The 24,650-nt window shown below is 39.3% G+C and overlaps 1 protein-coding gene and 2 pseudogenes across 1 annotated transcript; 1 reads left to right on the top strand and 2 right to left on the bottom strand.

Annotated features, from left to right (window-relative positions):
* Positions 1-243: 243 nt before the first annotated feature.
* LOC145485476 (polycystin-1-like protein 2) lies at positions 244-24,102 on the bottom strand. Its single transcript, XM_081464141.1, is given in 20 exon segments — positions 244-2,703; positions 3,316-3,484; positions 4,748-6,064; positions 6,262-6,498; positions 6,805-7,515; positions 8,174-8,395; positions 8,603-8,812; positions 9,935-10,060; positions 10,534-10,749; positions 10,951-11,524; positions 12,340-13,048; positions 13,277-13,408; positions 13,800-13,922; positions 14,345-14,525; positions 16,467-16,519; positions 16,757-16,777; positions 18,416-18,554; positions 22,187-22,611; positions 23,082-23,220; positions 23,760-24,102. Coding segments are annotated over 20 exon segments (7,497 nt in total). The 5' UTR covers positions 24,078-24,102; the 3' UTR covers positions 244-1,228.
* Positions 15,397-16,268, top strand: LOC145484457 (uncharacterized; annotated as a pseudogene).
* Positions 16,396-17,835, bottom strand: LOC145484456 (uncharacterized; annotated as a pseudogene).
* Positions 24,103-24,650: the final 548 nt, after the last annotated feature.

Raw genomic sequence — 24,650 nt, forward strand, 5'->3', positions numbered from 1 at the left:
TGATTGGCGCTGGCCGGATATCTAACCTTGCTAGGTAGGTAGACTTCACAATATGAAATAGGGGAAATGGGAGAATATGTCATTTAGGTATTTAAAAGGGCCTTTAATTAACATATTTCGAAAAGACAAAGACAAGGTAATGCTCGATGTTCTCCAGTAGCGAAGAAAATGACAGAAATAAATAATTCCGTGACAAAAATAACAGGAACGCGAAGATATTTATTATGCGAATAAAATCCTGGATAACGTATTTTTAAACTCAAGTGGTTTAGTTACGGTAAATATTTTAAAAACCAGACACTACTGGCTGGCAATGAAGACGACTTCCTGAAAATCGCAGAAATTTATTACCAGGAAAAAAATCTCATAATTGTCTATATCTATGTCTAACATAACTTTTGTGCTCTAATATTTATAAAGTAATAATATAATAAAAAAGAGGCACTATGATTAAAAATTTCAATATATACAACGAGAGCGTTTGCCTCTCATCGTTTCTACAACCTCAATGCTGTGTGAGTTACCACACTATTGTTTAGTTACACATACTCGAATTCTAAGAAGCGTATTTATATGTTTAGCACCTTCCTATCGTTTAAGAGAAAAGAAAAGGTGTTTCGTGTTTCTACAAAGTTACAGAAGCACGAGTCCAAGTTTGGGTGGGAGAACAAGAAATGCTGTGGGAACACGAGCCGACAGCAGGGTACGTTTTCAATTACATTATTCGCTCTCGATTTCTATCACAGGATAGGTGACGAGGGCGCAACCCGAGTCAACTACCTCGCATAGAAATCGAGAGCGAATAATCTACATGTAATTGTTTATTTTAAAACTTTATCACTGAACGTTCAAAACTTTATCTAAATACTCTTCACAGACACTTCGAAAACGCAAAGAAGCGGCCGCCAGTTAGTTAACAAACGCTTACCGCTACGCTACTCACTATCTGCAACTGAAAAGTGAGTAGTGTAGCCAATCAGAGAACGCCATTCGTAATAAAACGCAAGTTTGATACTAAAACTCGATAGAAACACAGAACTAGCACGAGCTGTTCATGCATGTAACGATGGCGCTAGCAAAGTAAATTTAAGTTTTAATGATCAAAGTAAACATTTTTTTTTTCGTTGCAGTATTCTCTAAAAGAAATGGAAAACATGTTCCCTGCGTTTATATTAAGTTTTAGTGTAAATCTACTAGATAATAAGTTCAGTCGGGCACTCAAATAGCTTTAATGGCGGTTTGTTTGAAGGCCCACAAAAGGATTGGTAAGATGATAAAGGAGGTCGAGGAACTCAGAGTCCTCTTTTAGATGATCAGTCTCCATGTTTTGTGTTCTGCGAGTAAGAACGAGCAATCTCTTCTCCACTTTTTCCATTCTCTGTTCGGTACAGTGGATGATACTTTCAGAATTCAAACAAAATGGTTCTGCATTAGAACTGCACATGTTTGTAAAAGTTGTGTCGTCGCAGAATAGCTTGAATTCAGGTTTCCTTTTGCCCTCTCGGAACATGTCCATAAATCGCTCACCAATGAATCGGGCCATTTCAAGCTGCTCTGCACTTTCCTCAACATGCGTCTTGGCGGCTGTATACGACTCATTTAGGACTGAAATTAACATATTCATGAGGAAAATAGTCATGGACAACATGAACAATAGAGCAAACGTTGGACCAATAAAGGGCTTGTCATTACGGAGGTCATCCAGCGGGACGGCTTTTCCTAAAAGAAATCCAAATTGCGAGATGACTGCCTGCAGATAGCTTGAGTAGTTAGGGACCGTGCCACCAAAAAGTGTCATCCCTGATATGACAAAAGCGTTGAAGACGATGAGAAAGACACCCACGTAAGACAATTGGTAGCCTACAGACTGGCGGAAAGATGAAAACAGGAAAATCACATAAGGGTTGAAGCGGATGAGATTCAAAAGCTTCAGTGTCACCATAAAAATGGCAACGGCAACCGCGGCATCTTCCCAGCTGGCCCAGTCTAAGGCTGAGTGAAAATGTATAATTTCATATGGATTAGCTTGGATTGCTTTAAGGCTCTTCAAGACACTCTTTGATCTCGTTATGTAGAACGCCACTGACGCTACAGAAGATAAAATCATTAAGAAGTTCACCATATTCCAAACAGACTTGAAAAATCCAAGGCGATGGTGGTAAAGGTGAATCAACATCATGATGAAGTAAAAAAGAACCATGGCCATGAAAACAAACTGACAAATGAGATAGAACATCAGAGCTCCTGACTCTGTGCTGTATAACTCGAGTGTATCAACCCTCTTTGCAGTGTAGGCAGCGCCAGTGGCGATCTTCTCGTAGAAGTAAGTAGCAACGCTGAACAAATTTGTATTAACATTGAACACCGCGAACTCCAGAATAACCGCTCGAGTCTGCCGATCAACCCAGCCACGTCCAAGTGTCTCGCTTAAGACGCCGAGGGCAGTGTCTTCATCATATCCCAAGATCGCGACATAGCCACCTCCTTCATAGGAATTGTACGAGGCTTTTATTGGATCATTGTTTAGTTCTTCAGCTGTGTGGTAACGCCAAGGCTTCGGGCACATTTGCAGAGACTTTGGCCATGTTGTATTGTAGGGGAGAGATTTCCATCCTGGAAGATTCAGCGTTGTGGTGTCCTCGCCCTCGGGCGTATAATCGTAAAAGCAGTCTGAGATGATGTGAGAGAGCGATCTACAGGAACCTTGAACATTGAAAGGGGATAAACGTTACCGATTGGATAGATAGAAATGTTATCAAAGATAGGAAGTCTAACACTTCTACTAAAGCAATTTACGATTCTCTGGATCAGTCTCTTTACTACGCTGCTTGGAAAACTTCAACTAAATGTGACACTTTCAAGAATTTAGTTAAATTCCACTTTTTATCACTGATGTAATTACTCATTTAATCTAATTTAGTGTATTACTTAATTATACGACAGCTTTCCTTTGGAGAAATAAACATTCAAAAAAGCAAACCTTTGTTTGAGAGTTAGGTTAGCTGTTGCTCCCGAAATTTTGAAAACCTCAAACGTTTGTGGCTGGTTATGCACATTTGCATTTAATCTTTGTTGGTCATATGGAGACGACAAGGGCATTGTATGACAAAATGTCCTTCCTCTTTTCTCAGTTATGTAAGGCAAGAGTGATCAACAAACCGCTGTGCTCTCTTTTAAACCATAGGAAATTCGCTTTTATCTTTTCAACGCCCAAGTAAATAAGAGTTATATCCTTAGTCGCATTATAGCAACGATAACCACGGTGTAATTTCATTATTAATAGTTTATTCTTATAAAAAAATACTTATGGCTTACTGTTTTTGACTCTCAGCTGTCGCATCCAAGGCATGCCGATCAATATTGACATTTTGTTCGTGATATACATGTCATTTTTCTCTGTAAGACCATTGTACCAAGCTTGATTATAAACATTTGGAAGGAACTCTTGCCTTAGCCATCCCAACAGTGTGTGCGAGTCTTTCACCTAAAACGTAAACAAGAGTTTGGCTCAATAATAGTCGGAAATAACAAAGTGAACGTACACCACTCAGTTACTGGAACAATTTTCAGAAATTGCATTTGGAGTCCAATTTTTTTCGTGGACTTAAGAGCCACTGCCGCTAAATATGGAGAATCCGACGACAGGTCGGAAAGCTCGAATGTTCTTTTATTGCGTCAAAAAGACCCTTTGGGTGAATTAGTCTTTAAAGTCTTTAAACGGTCTTGTTCCGCAGTATCTCACGTCTAAATTTATAAAGAGAAATGAATCAAGCTATTCTCTGAGGGACTCGGTAAACAAACTTGTTGTCCCCTTTCCAAGAACTAACTACATGAAAAATAGTTTTAGTTACAGCGGCGTTACCCTTTGGAACAGCTTACCTTGTAACATTAGAGAGTCTGGTTCATTAAACAAATTTAAACGCCTTCTCTACCATAATTTTTAAACACGGCATTCATGGAAACCAGGATTTTTCTTAAGTGGCATATTAATGTAAGCTAATATAATGTTAGGATTTGGACTTTAAGTCATTATTATGTAATTTTTTCTACCTGATGTTTTTACCGTGTATAAATAATGATTAAAGATTAAAGATTAAAGATTAAAGAAAGATTATTTTCAGAAATATACATTAAATGTTCCAGCGAGTTCACATTTTTGTGAAATCTAGGGAAGTTCGAAATAGCACTCAATCAACCAGCATGGCGGATGGAATTTATGCAAAATTGGACATTTTCGACAGGCCAGTACAGAAAGAACGGAACTAGCCTTAACTTCATATTCACACAGTTTGTAATTCACGCTTTGATCATTTCTCTGCGAAATCGGAGTTTTCGCCCGGTCGCCTAAAAATGGCACAATTGGTCAAAACGCCCTATGTAGTTTTCGTCAAGCGCGCTTAATTTTTACGAGTCAAACTAACCATTTACAGGAGGTACACCCATAGCACAGGCTTTTCTTTAGAACCTCTTATTTGTTGAGATATTGATACACTAGAAGAGTTATGACCCACCCACTAAAATTAAAATCAGTTGAAAATTGGCATGTAAATTCAATTGCGATATTTGTATTTTTCAAACGGCCAAGAAGTAGACAAAACTTTCCTTCAAAATGATTTTTAACTTAGATTATCCTATTTGTTTATATACGATTGAGCATTATATTTGGCTTAATACCGTTTCACACGTTGTCAAAATGACGAGTTTTCTTTAAAATCATTACTTATAGGCTCTGAACGTTAAGTCTTACCAGATCAAACTTCGTGAAAGGATTTCTCATTGTAGTTGTCATTAAATAACGGCTTTCATTCTTGTTGCCATAGCAAACTATAGCCAAGAGAAACATAAATATTAGATGAATAACAATTTCCTTCACTATGTCTGTCATCTGCGCCTCTTTTTTGCTTCGGATTCGCATCTTTTCCAATAGGCTTTGCTTAAAGCGCTGTTTAGGATCATCACTAAGAAAATCGATGTCATTGTGATATGTATCACGTTCTTCACTCTCTTCTTCAGAATCTCTGCTTTTGTTTTTATTGTTTTTGCTGAAGAGCAAGGAAATTACGATGACTGCCAGCATAACCTTTGTTGGTTGTACAACGAAAATATCTTGCCCATTCGAAATCAAAATAGAGGCAAGCCACTGCTCGGCAACCTCTTTGCCCCACATTAGACTGTAAAATAAAGTGAATGTTGCTGCAGTAAGAGTTGTAACAAAGCATAGAAACCAGCCAATGTATACACAGAAATGAGGCAACATGCAGCCTGTGTCACTTATTTCATCCACGAGTCGTTGAGCGTGGTCAATGTCTTTATATTTGTCTCCCTTTTTACTTTCTGGTTTACTAGACTTAAACAGGAAGACAATTAGAATGTTAACAGGTGCGACTATCAGTCCACTTTGAACTCCCACGACAATCTGGTTCCAAGAAAACTTGAATGGCCCAATCTGTATAGCTCCATCTGAATCTCCACCAGTGTTATAGAACATGGCATTGGCAATCATGGCACTGAAGAGAACTGAAAGACAACACGAGGCTCTTTGTACTCGTGTGAAAGAACTACTACAGGCTTTTCCAACAACTGAAACCCATAGATGACCGTCCGCAATCTTCCTTCCAAAGCGCGAACGTACCTGAGCTGAAAAGGAAGCAGTGCGTTTGTTGTCCACGGTGACTTCTATTTGTCCATCGTCTTTTTCCAACGCAAGCCATCGATTTATCGGGAACAGCCACTGTTCTTCAGTCTGCCTGTCTTTTATTACTATTGTCTCTACAAACCAAGATGGGTTATCTCCTGAATTGTCGTGTTCCAAAGTTATTTCCTTTAAAGAACCCAACGATTCATTTGTGATTAGGACAAACCCATTGACACTTCCTCGTGCACATATTTCACTTGATTCATCTTTACTTCGAAGTGGAATTAGCTTTAGTTCATTCACTTCTCCTTTGATGTTCAGAGTTACGTTGGCTGTTGTTCCGGAACGTTTCCAAACTCCAGTACTAATAACCATGTCGTAAAAATAGTTCCCTTCTTCAACGACAGTTACGTTCTTAGGAGGACAAATCTATAAAAAAAAATATATCGAAATCATTTTACACAGTAATCGGGGACTTCTATGGATGTATTTAAGTATATTTTGTGACCGAATATTGGATGGTCTAATCTAGAAGTTACTATATAAGTTAGTTATATTGTTAGCAAAGCGGCCCATGTTAATAATGTGTTCATGCAGTACATTTAAAGATGAGACCACTGGCGTACCTTATTTTCGTCTCTCTTGTCAGCTCTTCTTGCAAAGATTAACACAATGAAGTAGAGAAGAAAAGCGCTTGCAATTGTGACAATTACTGAAATGTTGCCAGTTTCACCAAGCCGCGTAAATTCAGTGAAAACTTTGTCGAAATCAATAGGATTAGGAGCTTGAATAAAGTTTCCACCAAAGGAAGTTAAATGATTGCAAAGGCACTTAAGATGGGTGGTGTTTGAACTAGCGTCAACCTAGAAGAAAAGCATTCTTTGTTGAGAGATGCGGTGTAAGATTGATAAAATGTTTCAATCCACTACCCTGGATATAAACATATGTCCTACACACCGACCCACTGAAAAGCTAAGTTCAAAGTGTTATAATGTTACAAAATACTGTTGAGAATAATAAGACAACAAGGCATATGTTGACGACAAAAAACTAGTAGACTTTTTAACACCACTCTTCCCCCTCTTTACAAATTGGCACAGTCGCTAAGTATCTAAAATATGACACAGGCTTGTAAAAGACACTAAGATATGAAACTGAATATAAATTACCCTGCAGCCATCAGAGGCCCACTTCTCTTTATCTTCAGACCAGTACAAACAACTTGATTGGGTGATACTGAAAGTATAGTTGACATCTGTCGAAGAATCATACTGGGGAATAACGGTTTTAGTAACTCCTTTTGGTGGCGGGTCTTTGACGCCAACACATGACCGCCTTTCACGTCCGTGACCAAAACACGACCTCCGTCTTCTGGAATGTTCGTTGACATCTTTAACTCCTAGAAACAGCAGACCGATGTAAAGACGAATTGGCACAGAAGGCACCACTGTTAAAGAATTCTCTTCAAGAACACAGGATGTTCTGTTTTGTGTTTCACTTGTTTGGTTTCTACATGTTGACGTAACGGTGAAGTTATGGTCGAAGTCCTCAATCGTGGGTCTTTTTCCAAATTTGACAAATAATTCAATAACTATGCCTTCTTCCTGTACTCCGATTTTAATAGAAACGGGTACATCTGCCAGTTCTGCGTAATAACTACGGAAGGACATTTTGCTTGGCTTTAAGAAATAATGTTCCGTCCCGTTGCTGTTGTTTGTCGGTCGACTCGAAATCGGAATAACTATCTCAATATCACTATCGAGGTTTGATACATTAAACTTTTTCCCATTGCCACTTTGAAGATTGAGACTAGTTACAGTTGATTTGATCTTCTTGCTGCTGCTGTCCCAGGTAAAAGGATTGAACATAACAGCCTGCATCTAAAAAAAAAACGCCGCAACGCTAGTATTGACGATCATTTTAGTTGTTTGTTTGTTTGTTTGTTTGTTAAAACAAACCGACAGTATATAGAGTGTTTTTCTAGGATCCCTGTCCATGAACCCGCGTCTGTTACTTAGTCAGAGTAATGTAAATAACCGTCGATCCAGACTGTTAAAGGCGAGTGTGTATACCAAGAAATTACAAGAGCTCATTTCAGTATCACTTCGATGACTATCTGCGCTGGGCATTTCAAGCCTTAACCTTTTGTTGAAGCAAAGTCAGTGCAATGTTGATCTGACAAAGGGCTTACATGTACAATCGAGACGTCGGCTTTCCCCTTCCCACTTGCTTCAGAAATTGTTAACTTTATCAACTTCAAGTTGAAAAAAATAAAACAAATTAAAAATAAGTGGGCTTTGTTCTTTCAGTGCGTGGTCAAAGCAAAAAAAAATGATTTCTTCGTTTGAGATTTGGTTGGGAAAAGACATTTTCGGATGGGCTTCTTTGTTGGAGGGGATATTTTCTGCAGGTTTTTCTAATCGGAATTTTAAGACAACGCGTTTTTCGTTGAAACGCCAAAGAGGTTACTGTTATGGCAAATATAAAGCGGTATGAATCTAACGGCGAGATGTCGAAAGCCAACGATATCCTCCTTACCTTTGCATTAATGACACCACCACCTATATTTCCAATGTTACTGGGTAGCTTAAATTTTGCAGGTCCTTCTTCTATACCCAGTCCCTTTACATCGTCAGCAGAGACCTTCTTTAGGGCAACCACCAAGTTCGCTGTTTTAATGGCTAAATCTTCAGACGGGACAAGGCGACCAAAAAACGCATCGCTCATGTTGCTCAGTTTTTCAGATGCCGTTTTTACGAACTGCAGAGAGAGGAATAATGTTCTTTACCAACTATTCTTCAAGTCAATGATTAATGCTTATAATGGAACTTACTTCGTCCGTACAATTTTGTATTTTGATTCGAAGTGTTGAAACAATAAATTAATTTCTATAGCATAAAGAGGCTAGTAGTGAGCAAGATAGCTGTGTCAGTGTAGCTCTTTTACAACTAACTTAATTCAGCTTACGTTTGGGGATGGTGGGCTGGAGTCTGAGTTTCCTGCGCCTGCTGCCGACTGAAGAACATTGGTTAGACATCCTGTAACACTCTGAGCGGTAAGCTCCATGACAGGAGAAAATGGTTCCTCTAAATCGTTAAGCGTATCAACTAGCATGTTTGTTGTCTTATCTGTCATTTCCATCGTCGATTCCTAGAAAGGCAGAAGTACGTTCTCTCTCTTATACACGTTATCACCCTGTGGGGGTTTACAACACTATATCCCTGCCAATATTGGTCAAATTCTTCTATTGAGACAACTCTGAGTGAGAATTCCGTTATCATATCGTGTGAAACATTCCCAAGCCTCCGCATGCGACCTGATAAATTACCAAACCGCGCCTTCTTCCGCATTTACCGTATTTAAGAATGGAAGGAAGAGATGGGAAAATTAAAATTGCTTGGTTGACAAGAAGAGGACACAACCAAAATCTATGTTTTTTCTTTCTTGTGGTCGCATAATTCACTTCTTGTCCTAATAATTACCTTTTTTGTTCTCCATGTGGGATAGAATTTAGTGAAATAATCATTAGTATCAATTATCAATGATACTACTCATTAAATTATCTACAACACGCTAGTTACCAAAACGGTGCTGTGTTATCCTTTAGTAATGGCGAAAGATTGTTCTATTTAGACCGGGCTTTTCTTAATCTTCTTGGACTAAGGGGTAGGAGGGGGGCTTTTAAGGACCTCACTCCATAACATTTAGAATATTAAAGCTATGACAATAGAGCCGAGATAATTTATAGCACGTCCGTTTATCCAAAAGAAAACTGAAAATCCACAAAAAAAGCCACTAAAACAAAATAAATTGAAATAAAAAAATCGATCAGATAAATTTAAAAGAGAAAAAGAAAATAATACTAATATTAGGAAATTAAAACACAGCTAACATTTTTTCACCTTAAAAGTTATAACGTATCACAAAAGCGTTGTTTTTTCTTTAATTTCAAACAGGAATTTTCGAAATTTCAAAAACATGTCTACTGAAAAAAACACCACCAACAACAAGAACTGCCGGCCTTTGGTCAAGTTTATTGACCAATAACATGTCGTAGCAAATGGTTTCGAGATACAATGTAGGAAAGCACATCCAAATTGGACTTCATTGCTTCAAAATTGATGGGAAATTCAAAAGACCTCAACCCCCTCTCAGATCTGAAGATGATCAGCAAACAACGGCGAAAACCTGTGCACTCATATAAATCAGTAACTAGGAGGTTATAGATAACTACACAAATAGACAGAGATAACATGTGACCCGCTTTTTGCTTACTAGACTAGCACTACCACCGCCTACGCCACCGCCACCGCTTCCTTGTTGTTCGCCGCCAATCGCCGCGCTAACCACTGACATAATCATACGAGACATGTCAAGACTCTCTGGTGTTATTACTGTAAACTTCAGAACCAATGTTTCAGAAATCTGACAAGACAAAATAATATCAATTAAGACAATGGGTCACACTCAAATCCAGTATGAGGTTAAAGGAAGATTAAGTGCCGTGCTTAATTAATCATATGACTCAGAATCTTGATCGCTAACCACTGATATAAATCAAGAAAGCTTGAATGTGACGACATTACTGGTAGGTACTCCTGAAAATGTTTAGGTTAAGAAAGATATTAAACTAAAACAAAACTAAGGATTTTTTCCAAAAGGTGTGAAAAAGGAATATGAATGTCTTAAAGATAACGAGCTGATTGGGAAAGGTGACTGACACAAGTGCTTCTCAACATGAAGAACTTCGATCCTGTGGTCTGTGAGTTAAATGAGTTACGAGTTAAATACTTTAGCTTGAACCTTCGAATCTATGTATTATCGATTAAACCGATACTATACTAATTAGTGAAAGGATTTTGACTGTTTAATAATTTTTTTTTTCCAGTTAAACGTACCAAGTTTTTTATTTCCCGTTCCAATGTCCTTCCGCAATCATTTTTCTCGTTGGCAGACTTGAGTACGGACAAAGAAAGCTGGGCCGCCTGGGCGAGTTCGCCTTTGTTCAAAAATCCGTCCAGCTTATTGCCATCCCCGAGTACATAGCTTTTTAACTTCGTGGCAACCTCATCTGGCGACGAAAGGCAAGGATCGAGATTGGAAGGTGGTTTCACCTGGAGAGGTTCAGTAAAATAATTTCTAAGGTTTTGGTATCGTCATTACCATTGCTCAATTCTGTTGTAGTAGCTACTTCTAATTAAATACCAAGATTGTAAAACGGTCTTGCTCTGTGCTTCTTCCCATTGTTAGTTTTTAAGAACAAACGATTTTAAGTTGTTTTAGAAAAATAGCTAGAACGACAACATTCTCGATACCTTAACAACCAGATTTATCGCAACCGCAACACCCACAGCATTCTTGATAATGACGTTAATTTGCAACTGGAAATCGTCTTCTTGATCTCCGGCCGGTAACCCTGTCGACACAGACTTGGGAGAGCTTCCATAGGATATTGGCTCATCTCCAAGTTGAAATTCATAGGTAAGAGCAGTTGTATCTTGCCAATCAAAGCATTTAAATGTAAACTCTGTCTCAAGTGACACACCTTCATGGACTGATGGTGTGCAGTACCCACTGTGCGGTGCTCCAGCTGTCTCGAAATCGAGCAGGGCAAAACCTTCTGCTCCTTGTGAGGAAGTCACGTACAGCTTTAAACTGTACTTGGATTTGGATTGCAATGAGTTCTTCTTAATAATCATATTGGTTGCATTCACAGCAGTTGAAGTCATATCAGGTAGAATAGGTATATCTTCCCACTTGCCGGAATCGTCATTCCATCTTTTTAATTGCCATTCATAAACTGAACCATTGCAAGGGGAATTAGGGCATTCTGATGTCACTCGGATCTTGTTAGAAGCGGATACTATCGTGCTACAATCAACAAAGCATCTTAAATAGAATGAAAGAAAAAATGAAAAAAATGTAAAAAGGATTCACATAAGGATTTGAGTGCAGAGTACCTGTTGAATCGAAGTACTCGTTAACAAGAGTACGCAACATTGTGGTCTATGTGAAGAACGGAATAATTAAACATGTGCTTGTAGTTAATATTTTTTTCTAAAATTATCGCTCTATCAAAGTAATTATGAGAGTCATGATCCATTAAATTTTGAGGACTTCTTTACACGAGCAAAGATTGCTTTTTAGTCTACGTTGAATCATTGCAGAAAGTGCTAAAAATAAGCACTTTACAAAACCCGGGTTGTCAGTTTGCAATAGCTTGTGGTTACCTTCAAGCCTGACCCGGGACAGCCTTTCTATGCACCGACCAAAAAACTGAAAAGCATAGGCTAGGAATATGAACAAAAAAACCTACAAAGTCCAGTATTACGGACAGTGGTGGGAGGTCATGATGTTCCGAAAAACATGGTTATATGAGTGAAATTACCATCCCGGATTAGCTTTTGGACTAGTGTTTACAGGAAAGGCTTAAAGAGATTTCAACCCGGGTCAACCCGAATATTGACTAGGGTTACCTGGCAAGGAGCTTTGACCCGGCTTGACAACTGTTTTTATGTAAACGCCCTCAAACATTTGACTATGAAGGAGTTATCCTTGGCGGTGATTCAACCTGAATCAAAAGTAATCTGGGCTGTTGTAAAGAGGCCCAAAATTTAACCGAAAAAATGCGAACCAGTTTTTGGAAACAACTTTCAGCTCATAGCTCTCAACTAAGAGTACTAGTGTTAGCGCGTAATGTTTACCTTAGAGCCACCTGTGGTATCTCTCCAGCAGTTATCTCAAAGGACATTTCAGCAAAGGAGCTTCTAACATCTTTGGAAACGGTAAGCCTGAGAACATAGCTTTTATTAGCGTCTAATTTATCAGGGTCGATAGTAATGATACCGGACATGGTATTAACGTCTCCAACAAAAGCCCCAAAGCAATCATTAGTCATAGTAGCATTGTGATCCACATCAAGACAGGACCAAGCAAAATTGAGCCCTGTGTGATTTCCAGGACCAATATCTCCATCGTAACTCAATGAACCATCCACAGTTACATTTTCCTTGGATCCCCAGCGAACACTGCTTCCTCCGTCAATAATGGCTCGTACCGGCGCTGGAATGACTTCAATAAAGCCAAAGTCAAAGGCGGTGAGCATCTGTGGGAACGCTGGATCACCGATGGTGTAAGAAGCATTGAATTTGACTTGATAGATACCAGCAGGTATGGATCTCCTGGTTATTGTCCACTCAGTCGTTCCTTTACTTACTATAGTTCCCTCTGCTGACTCTGAGGCAGCGAGTTCTGCTTCACTAATGATACGCCATTCCAAGTTGCTTGACAACACAGCGACATCACTATGTAGACCTTGGATTATCGCTTCTTGAACACTTTTTGCAGAACGCATGACAACAGTGGCATGGTACTTGTCCTTCGAAATGTTTCGTATGGTCACTGAGAAGTCCCCTGTCCAATTAAAATTTCACGAAAGACGTTAAGGTAGTTAAGGCTTGCTTGATAAAGGGCTTATAGCTTGGGTGACTATAGGTAAAAACAGGAACCCGTCTGAAAGTATAGCTAGACAAGTCAGATACTTGCAGATATGATTGTGCTTTGTATCTGCGCGAGAACAGTTGCTATAGGAATTGAGTTTCCAATGCGTTTATAGCGTTTAGGACATTATATTCCACTCACCCAAGGGATCACAATTTAAGATTCCATCACCACTGTAACTATCCCGACATTGGCAGGTGAAGGAACCGTCGTTGTTGTAACAGTTAGCTGCTCCATGGCAGTTGTGAGTTGCTTTTTTACATTCATTAATATCTGTGGAGGAACATTGATATAAATACAATTTCACATTGGTATTAGAATAAACGATACCTTGAAAGACGTTAACAGTATTAGTGTAATTATCGTGGGTGGTGCTAAGAATCTTGGACAAGTACACCTTCTAATGTAATTTGCATGCACCGACAAGACTGAACTTCTATGGCGCCAATTGAAGGGAAATGTCGTATATATTTAATGGTGTTGATGGCTTTCAGTTTTGCAATAAGTTAACTCTTTTTTCCTCTAAGGGCTTCGGCATCAGATGATCTTCTATGATACCATAACTCTATTGCATACACTAGCACTGAAATCTGCCATTTGGGTGTTCATACATCGATGAAACCCGGATTTTTATAGAGCAAAGGTTAATTAACAATACATATACCATAGCAATCCACGCCATCTCCCGAATATCCTTGAAGACAAGTACAATTAAATGAACCAACAGTGTTGTTACACTGAGCGTTCAAGTGACAGTTATGCGTCTGATCTTGACATTCGTCCAAGTCTGCAACGAAATGACGCTTGTTAGCGAAATATTTTAATGAGATAATTTTGCAATGGTTCTGATCTTTCTCTCCAAGTCTTGCTCTGCGCAATAATTAGTGCAAACGCATTACAAAGACTTTGTTACTCATTGTTCAGGCATGACTTTTTCATTCAAGAACGAAGGAGAAAATGATGCATGTGCATCCTGGCGTTAAAAACGTACCTTTGAAAGAAGACACTGAGGGAGCTGATTTAGCAAGGTTCTACTGGGGCCGAGTACACATTATTAGAAGCAAATATTTCAAATTGAAGACAATACGATTAAAGCTCTCAACTAGCAACAGGCGAGCCAGATGATATATTTGAGTTTGAATCTGTCGTTTGGGTGTTCATACATCAACAAAACCCGTATTCAAAAGACCATTGGATGATTAACAGTACCATAGCAATCGACGCCATCTCCTGAATATCCTTGAAGACAAGTACAATTAAATGAACCAACAGTGTTGTTACACTGAGCGTTAACATGACAGTTGTGCGTCTGATCTTGACATTCGTCTGCGTCTGCAGAATAATGGCAATTATTGGAATAATATATAGATTTAGGCCCGCTTAAAAGCGTAGCTCCTGGGCCGGGTTGTTCAAAGCCCGATTAAGCTAACCCAGAAAAAGGTAGAATTTTGATTTGAGTTTTGTAACTTTGCGGTGAGGTTTTCTGTATATTGTTCGGCCTTCTGTTTTGAGTTTTAATAATCACCATATACACAAAACAAAACAGCAAAAAACATTTGAATAGATGAAAAAGTTATAATTCGGTTAACTTTTAATCCTAGGTTAGCGTTAACCGGCTTCCGAACAATCCTGCCCTGTTTCCAACAAGTTAACCTAATATGAGCCCGAGATCCAACCGATAGACAGTATTTGGTCAGCGGTCAACTTAAAAAACACGTGACCTCGAGGAGCTGTAAACTTGAGCCCGCGATATGGTCACGTGATACTGGTCAGCGGATAGCTTGTTTTGACAGGTGTCAATTGATGGTAACGTGGGTGTCCAATATCAAGGAAGTACACGGTAAACCAAGGCTGCATGTCTCTGTCAACCTATTATTTCGAGTATGGCCACCATGTTGGCAACTCCGCCGTCGTCGTCGTGCGTACGCTCTCACAAGCAATAGGGACCTTTAGCACCGAGAGTTTTCAGGACGGCGACGGCGCCCGGAAGTGAAGTTTTATTTCCGTTTGACGTCGTACATTTGGCGCGAAGTCGTCTAAGCTCAGCGCCTACCTCAAAAGGCTTGTTTTCACGGTGTGTAGAAAACGTGAGTAGATACGAGTCTTTTGTCCGCTTATACTCGTTTTTTTTCGGCCTTTTGGTTTTCGCAACTTAAGAGAATGTCTTCTCGTAATTTACTTGAATAGCTTTTGGCATAAAACGTATTTCATTCATCGCATTTTAAAAGGACAGCTGTAGACGCAGACTGAATACGGCGGCATCTGATGATCAAGTGCAAAAATCCAAGTGAGTAAATTAAACTACTTGGGCAAGGTTTTAGCTGCTTTGATTTTTTATTCTTATCAAAATTATGCATTATGTTTTACCTCTCGTTTCCCGTTGTTCCACTCTAGGCCGATGGGGTGGAGCGAAGAACATGATGTGCTTTTTCCGAGAAAAATGCTAGCAAGAAATATTTTTGGAGCAAAGAAAGGAAATCCCGCTCGCGGACTGGCTTGGGAAGCGATAGTCGACAGTGTGAATAAAATCCACTTTCCAAAATTCCAACTGAAGGATAAAAAAGCTGTACGAGAGCGGTGGAACCTTCTCCGAAAAAAGTTCAGCAAAAAGATGAGCGAGGAAGAGAAGGCGAGTGGGATTTCTGTGGAAGAGTTACGGAGAAGGAATCACTGATCGAGGAGTCAGTCGAGAGAGAAGATACCATACAAGCAAACGCTAAATCGGCGTCGAATCAGAAACTCAAGGACAACGAGACAGCAGAAGAGATCAGGAAAAAAGCGATGAAGAACCTTAAAGAGACCAAGAAACGCAATTCAGACGGAGGTGGAGCTTCTCCAAAACGTCGTAAGACGAGACGTGCAGAACCACTGGTCCACTTTTTGCAAGAGAAAGCAGCGGCTGACCGCGAAATTAGACAACAGGAGTTGCGTGCACAACAACAGGAACAGGAAAGTCAGCAGCAAATGATGAAAGCTATGATCCTTCAGCAGCAACAAATGAATACTGCATTTTTGAATGTTGCGGAAAAGCTACTAAATAAGTAATCAGCTATCAAAGTGTCTTTATTTAAAACATGTTGTTGCTGTATAGGATTTAAGCTTAATGTTTACATGTATTTCAGAACTTTTAAAGATTGCATCTTGGACTAAATTGGAAGCCCCATGTTCAAGTATACATACTTTAAAGAAAAAATGTTTTCAAGGTTTATTTTGTTTGCTTTTAAATCGATTACTGGAAATATTCTTCTAGAGTTGGCGGCTCCAGGTCGAAAAACTCAGACGTCTGATTACAATATAAACAAGTTGTGGCATTTCGCAGCAAAGCACATACAAGATACATTTTTCCTACGCTGCTTAGACCTCTCTTTAGACTTTTCTTGTAATCTAAAAATTTAAAGGAATCAATTATGTCCCCGAAAAGCCATTCCACGGACACTCGCACTGCACTCATTGCTTTATTATAATCTTCCATTTGTTGGGTTAGACGTCCCTGGCGATATGGCGCCTGAAGATAAATGCGGAGGGGTTAAGCCGGATCGCCATAAACGCACATAGGTTGGCCAGCTGGGGAAAAGGCGAAGTTCCCCATGTCGTTCAGAAGCCCAGAGTCAGCGAGCATACCCGCGTCGTCTTTTCGTCCCTCTGAAACAAAAGTTCATAAAAATATCTTAGATTTCGGGAATCCATATGAGTAACACTGTAATTAATCTTATTAATATTCAGTGAAAATATTTAAGTTCTTACCTACTGGCTCAAAAATGTTTCCTATAAGTCCATTCAGTAAGGCAATGGACTGACATTTTAGTCCATGAACCCGTTTGTGTCCATTATACACAATCCTCTGTCCTTTCCCAGGTCTAGAGATTGGTCGGACCGTCCCATCTATGAAACCGAAGCAGTTATTTAGAGGAGATCCTTTCCTTGAGATGGTTTCAGCATACTGTTGAAGAGCAACTGAGCTTAGTACATTGCTATTCCACTCTGTTACGAGATGACACTTCATTTGTGATCAAACTCAAAACAGAAACTGATCTTAGAGAACGTTGAATCATATCGCTGAATCTGCAGGGATAACTCGTTCGTCTCAGCAGCACACACAGTCCCTCCAAACCATCGCAAATGTTTCTCTGTTCGCAATGGAACACTGCGGGAATACGTAAGGCATCTACAAGGCGAGGAAGGTCTGCCTTTTCAACTCGAAATTCGGCTTTGCAGCCAGCTGAATTCATGTTTTCTGAATCGAAAACATCGTACAATTGATATTCGAAATCTGGAGTTTTTGAACGATAACAGTCGTATAATGGAACATATTCTTCGTCCGTAATGTTGTTGTCTGCATAGCTAAGCAAAAGTATCTCTCGACAAGTCTTAAATTTGTTCATTTTCAAAGACCTCGGCAAGTTGCCGTCGGAAAATGAAGGGTGCTAAAGGTTTATGTTTTGGCACGAACAACGCCGTCCTCGCCCCAGTCTCTTTCGTCCACCGACGTCGCCGTCGCCATGAAAACTCTCGGTGCTAAAGGTCCCTAATACCGCTATCCATGATAACCATGGGAAAATCAACTCATGGGTTTCCTTTTCTTTCCTTTATGAGTATGGGGCTCCGCTTGGCGGCCCTTCGGGCCGCCGGAGCTCCGCTATTATCCAGCCAGTGGCCAGTGCTGGTGCATGATAAAGACTTTGGAATGGAGCTCAAAATGATAAATGCACATCGTACATTTAAGGTACATGTCCTCTATTACTCTTACTATTTAAGGCGCCTAACATGAAATGAAGGCGTTATATAACATGGAAAATATCCTCATTGTTTCTAAACAGCCACTACCTTGAATCCACCATTTTTGATTTCACAATTTTTTGAAAACGACTCAAATTGGCCTAAAAATATTCATAAACAATATATAAAGCTACTGAATAAAGTTAACAACAAATTAAAACAGGGCGACTGAAAATTCGAAAACGTGCCAGTTTAATTATTATTTGGCATAATAACCTTAATTTACTAGAACAACGACACGTCGTATCGAATTTTCCCTTGCTTTCAGCATTAAAGCGTTCAGAAAAGGTACTTGCTCCACATCCCCTCTGCCCGTTTTCCCTGGATGGGGTTAAAAGTCTTTTATGGAAAAGAGCATTAAATATGCGTACAATTCGAATTGTCGAATTTTCAGTGTTAAGCCAATGAGAAAACGACATAGAAAGGATTACATTTAACGGAATGCCCTAATATTATTTTGTTCCAAAAACTTTGTAGCAAAAAACAAAAAAAACAGTATTGTACCTTGACAACCATAGAGTTCCACTCTCATAGCTATGTTACCATACCAGGCTACTGGTAGAAAACGGATGTACCGTGCCCTGATTGGTGGGTTGAGCTGGTGGTAAGTGGGATTGTATTCCCCTGCACTTCCAGAAAAATCCTGAATTGAGAAGGTGGCAAAACGTTATAGATGGCTCATCTAGTTTCATCTTTCATAACGTGGCGAAATTGAATATCACCTGTTACTAAAAACTGTATCTATCATTAGATAATGCAATTCGAGAGTTTTCATTGTCTTAGTCATCATGGGTTATGAGCTATTACACCATGCTCTACAAATATGGTAAGCGTACACGCGATTTTGGGGCGCTTTTATTTCTATTTTAGTCCAGTTTTCTACATTTGGGGGCGTTTTTAATAAACAGTTATTCCACTCGCGCTTTTTGGCTATCTACCGTCTCATATCCAACGCGCGCTCGTGGAATAATTGTTAAATGAGAGTCTTGGTTATTTGAGATAAATAAAATTTCATCCAAATAAAATGTACGAAAAAATATAAAATTTAAAAGTATAACATTTCTATTTATTTTTTTCTCAAGCATCTGGACGGGCCGGATTCCTAAATCCTCGATTTTGAAGGGCTAATCATAAGCACGTGACCGGTCCAGCTTTTTACGATACGGCCCACGGGCCGGATTTTTTCCCCGCTGCCTAAATCTCGCTCCTAAAAGTTAGCGGTAATCGTCAATCTTTTGCCTTTTTTACACGTCCATCGACGATTAGTCATCGCAAGTTTATCTCTGTTCACTTTATAATGGCAAGGAAAGTCGCTGTAAGTAAATTCAATTGAGTGTTTTGAAGTTGTGGGAGTTTGCTTCGTTGTTTGTAGCTTGGCGCTGTAATGGCGCGTAATCCTGTGTTTCTCTCCCCGTAAAATTTGAGTCAATTTCAGTCGAGTTTACCTCTATGATCGTTGCTATATTTAGGAGAATTTCTGTGGAATACACTTAACGAATTTCCTCGCTTTCTGCTATTCAATTTACGGTAGAAAAGTGTGATTTCAAGTGATTTTAAAAGCAACGACTGACAGAGATTGTTTTTGTAGTAAAACTTTACTTCAAACTTCGCACGAAATCTCACAACGCAAAAACAATTTTAGAGAGCTTAACTGGTGAAATAAATGCAACTAACATAAAGTAGTTCGAAAAAAACCTGTTCTTTAATACATCTTTCTTTGTCTACTATCTTAGTTACTCGCTCGTTGCCGAGATCTTTTACAAATCGTTCGTAGACGGCGCGCAAGCTGATTCAATGACAAGAGCTACGTAAACAAACCCATTTGTAATCGGTGAAATCAGTTTACTGTAGGAAAAAAAATAAACGTGTTATTTGCCGGCTTAGGGTCGGTCCGTATAGTGAAAAACTGTGACCTCGGGTTTGAAAATACATTTTCGAGACCTCGGTCACAGTTTTTCACCATACGCACCTCCCAGCCGGCGAATAACATATATATAATAATAATAATTACATTTAATATTTGCATAATGTATGGACCCGAGGGCGATTAATGATTAATTTCACGCGTATTTTGAAACTAATCCTTAATAGCTCGAGGGCACATGGGATTACTTGTTCATCACATAAAGGGCAAAATTATTCGAGGGAATCCCATTCACGAGCAGGTTTTCCTTCTAGGCAGCCTGTTCAATTCCGCGACATATGAGAATCATCTGAACTGACCAATCGATTCAATTATGTTAAAGTTTTTCGGTAAACTGTTGCTGTCAACAAAAATAGGGCTCAAAATCTGGACTAAATATAGGTAAATCAGAGTCAGAAACTGACATAAAGATTCTTCTGTAACCTCACTTGCTCTGGCTGAGACTTGATTGTGAAGAATGGCTTCCAGCGATGTTGAGCATCACGTGGCAAAGGCTGAAATTGTAGGTTTGACTGGAGGCTGTTTTCGCTGAGCTGAGGAAAGAGGTTGGAGTACTTGTCTCGCATTTGTGGCAATGATGTTGAACACAATTAATATTTTGCTCGTTTTAATCACCGGAGTCATAGTCGTCTAATCCTCGCTCGCAGCTGTGGCCCGAGTGATGTTTTTATCTCGCATTTCTGAATCCTGGAGCTTTTCAATTCCTTTATAACCGCTTTTCTGGCACAATGGTCATTCTTTTAGTTCTTTTTGTCTGGGAAAACATCTTTCAGAGGTAAGTTTCCTTTCATTGTTTTCATAATGCCTGATGATATTTGGTGTTTTCCCCACGGGCATCCTTTTATACTACACGCTGATCTGTGGCTTGTCGATAACACCGTGGTACAATGGCCCAGTCGTCCTCACTTCTGCTGGACTTTTATTTCAGTGCTTCTGTAACAAAGCAACGCGACATCTCTTCTCGCGAGTTGACGGTTAAAAATAGGCCAATCTGACGGTTGACGGTAAAATTTGGGGTCATATGACGGTTGACGGTTTAGTTTTTCGGAATGACGTTTATAACACGAAATTGAAGCGTAAATTTAATAGTAATTTTTCATTAAAGAATACAATTTTGCCCATATTTGAAAAATCCAATTAGTCCTATAATTTGTGGATTGAAATTAGGTTTTTGGTCTTTAATAATCAGCGTAATAACTTCCCCTTCAGTCACCGCTGGACGTATTAATCGCCTGCTCCGGACACTACAAGTTAAAGGAATAATTGCACGTAAACCTATTTTAGTGAAGTTTACAAACCATCATTTATGTCTTTCCCTCGTTTATATTACGAAAACCTGGGGTACTGCATTGGCTGAGCTCTGTTTACTGGGTAATGACGACACAGATACCATATGGATCAAAATGGCTATGGGAAAAGCCCATAGCCACTTTAATTGTAATATATAAAATCACATAAATGATGTACAAAATAAGTTTATCAAAAATACTTTCACCACAATAGTTACATAAAAATATTCAGCCCAGTAAAGGTGAGGGCACAAAAAGGCCAAATAAAAGAACATGAGGACAAGGCGAGGAGCAGGGGTGGGAAAAAGTTTCAGCGTCATTTCACACTGAAGAATGACACATAACTCCGCGGCGTCCCCACGTGATCCGCAATGCGCTCTACAGGGGGTACAAAGAATTGCCCCCAACTACTCACTCTGTCCTGAATTGATAATTACTGGTGCATGTGCAAAAACTCATATTAATTTATTGATTAACACTCCTTCTCGGGTAAGGACATATTTGTAAACAAATATTTCATTTAAAAACAGCATGACTTGACCCCATTTAGTCAATCGTTAAGTTCTCAATTTTGACGGCTATTTTCAGCTTGCTTATTTGACGGTTGACGGTAAAAATATTGTGTTTTTTACGGTTGACGGTTAAATTTTTGGCCAGTGACAGTTAGCGGTTAACCCCTTTGAGAACCTTCTTCTCGCCGGCCACAAACATTTTAAGAGTTGCAAGCCAAGTTTAGCCCGCAGTTCACCACCTCTTGTCTTCTCTTTCCTGGCTCGTGCTCGTAGTTACCATTTTACTTCCTCAGCTAGGCAAAGACTTGGCCGAGCGCTTCGTCCAACTGTGGTACTTCGAAGCATTCAAGTTGCTCATTTGAATAATGCTTGTCCAGTAGTTTGTTTTTGTTTTCACTGTTGTTTATACTTCCTCTCACGTCGGCCTCAATAAAACGGGAAGCAATTGTTGCTGAAAACCTTCGACAACATTCAAGAATAACCTTCGTTAAGCACCTCTAAACCAATCAGGATCAAGTAATTATGCCCCTCAGCCAATCAGCAATCAGTAATTTTGCCTCGTACGTAATAAATATAAAAACATATCATTTAAGCATAACAAATTTAAAATGCTTCTTCCTGCTAATGACCAGTAGCAATGAATTACCTTGGTTACCGTTTCCCCTTCTTCCCTGTAGTACTGAAAGTTCACTCCATCATCACCGTACTGCAGATTGTAGTTGGTTACCCACTCTTCATTATCTTCTCTTCTTTGTGCAGCTACACGAGTTACGGTTGTGTTCAAACTGTCTAAATCAACTTGAAGCCATTGATTGGCATCAGTTGTGTGAACTACCCAAGCTCCTGCCTTCTCAGTCGTTGGCGGAAAGCGCAATCTGCCCTGGATTGCAGCATGATCTTCATCCCATTCAGAAGAAGCTGTAATTTGCTCGTCAGAGATGAGACCATTCTCCATTCCGAGAGCCTGTTGACATTCTGGAAGTGTAGTATGATCGTTTAAATACTCTAAATTTTTCTTTCAAGTAACGGTTTATTACTACATTATTTTTCCAAGACACTACCGAACTAATTATTATTTGCCCTGCAGTCCATTTTTAGTGAAAGTTTTTTAAGATACCTGCACTTTTTGTTACACAAGTTTGGTGATCAGTTGCCAAACCATTTCTCTTGAGAAGGGCACAAAAACAAATCAAGCAGGTGTAACTCATGGATTTGGAGCAAAAGAGCAATACCACAATTTTTGCACCCAATCGGAGGCGCACAGGGATATCGATTCAAATGGGTCTGGTAAATTGCCCAATAAGAGCAAATTGCTTTGAAAATGCTTTAAAACAGATGTTCCAACCTTCTTTTTCAGCGAAGGTTAAAATTGGCAGTAAATTATTTGCTTTCAAGCGCAGCGAATAATTTCATACATTTATTTTAGATTTGAAAAGCTATAGAACCTTGACAACCGTAGAGTTCCACTCTCATTGATATCCGAGAATGCCAAGCTACTGGTACGAAACGGATGAAACTCGCCCTGATTGGAGGGTTTAGATCATGAGAAACGACTGTGTCCTGGTCTGTGTTTCCAGTAAAAATCTGAATAAGCAAAATTAAATCTTGTTAAAGATTTAAATAGCGCAATCAGTTTCCCTACTACTCTATAGCGCTCTGAATGTCTTCGGTAATGTAGCAGGATACAATATCTATTCTAGTAACAAATGATGTAAGGAATATTAAATGTGGGAAGAGAACTGACAATAACCGTAGACTCAGGTTACGACTATATCGCAAGAATTAGCCACTGTGATTAAATGCATTAATCTTTACTCTAGTTTCAAATGCATTTAACCCGTCGCTTGGCCTTTACAGGTAAGAGGGCTGGACATCACCAGCAAAATTTTTTTTAAGGAAAAGCTTGATCATCATTAAAGGCATTTGTGTAGTATGTCAAACTGCCAAGGAAGGAAAAGAAACAATAAGACAGAATAAAGTTGCAAGAAACAATAAAAAGGAGAGCTATGAACGAGAAAGCCTGAGTGAGACTGTAATGATACTAATTAAAAGGAAAAAAAAAAACAATTAATTTGCATTTGACTGTATCGATTGTTGAAACTTGGACACCTAGTTAGTTGTACCTTATCTGCTGTTTCCCCTTGCTCCCTGTAATAGTGGAAAGTTACTCCATCGTTGCCGCAGTACTGAAGCATGTAATTGGTTACCCATTCGATATGATTAACGCCGTTACTTCCTTGCGTTGCCACACGTGTGACTTTGGTGCCCAAAGTACGCAGATCAATCTGGAGCCACTGATTGGCATCCCCTGTCGCAGCCACCCAGCTGCCACTCTTGGCTGCTGATTCTAAAAAGTGAAGCCTCCCTTGATGAGGGGCGTGATCAGCAGTATATTGGGAAGAGGCAGTGATTTGTTCGTCAGAAATTGCACCATTTTCCATTCCTTGAGCTTGGAGACACTCTAAACGTTCATTATAATTAATTATGTATCAATCGATTACCCGAAAATGATATATACCTGTGATTTTTTGGTCCACTGCCGACCGCTAAAACTTCAAGACTATTTAAGCAATGGTATACAAATTAAGATAGAAACTACAGTAGTTATTCGAGCTTCACGCTTGAAGCGATCATCGCTTTAAACATGAAACTCAAGTAACAATATTCTCTCTATTGATAATACTGCTATCGTAAATACTCACTTTTAATTGGTAGGAAGCTGTGCAAATTATCCCAAATTGTATCGATAGCTGAAAATTTAAATTTTAAGAATATCGGTCTCATTGGGGTAATGGAGTCCCATAAAACTTCTAGGTTTGCCGTTCAGACAAACAAAGGCTTCTTAGGAAGAAGCAGCAGCAGTAAACAAAAACACCTCAAAATCGACCCCAACGTAGCTCCGAACGTACTTGAAGTGGCCTAACGAGACAAAAAACCGAAAGGCATTGAAAATCTCTCCCTCGAGTTCTCGAAAATTTCTACACCGAGCTGAACAAAAAGGACGATAAGACCTA

The sequence above is a fragment of the Orbicella franksi genome, chromosome 4 (assembly GCF_964199315.1).
Source record: "Orbicella franksi chromosome 4, jaOrbFran1.1, whole genome shotgun sequence".
Taxonomy (NCBI): Eukaryota; Metazoa; Cnidaria; class Anthozoa; order Scleractinia; family Merulinidae; genus Orbicella; species Orbicella franksi.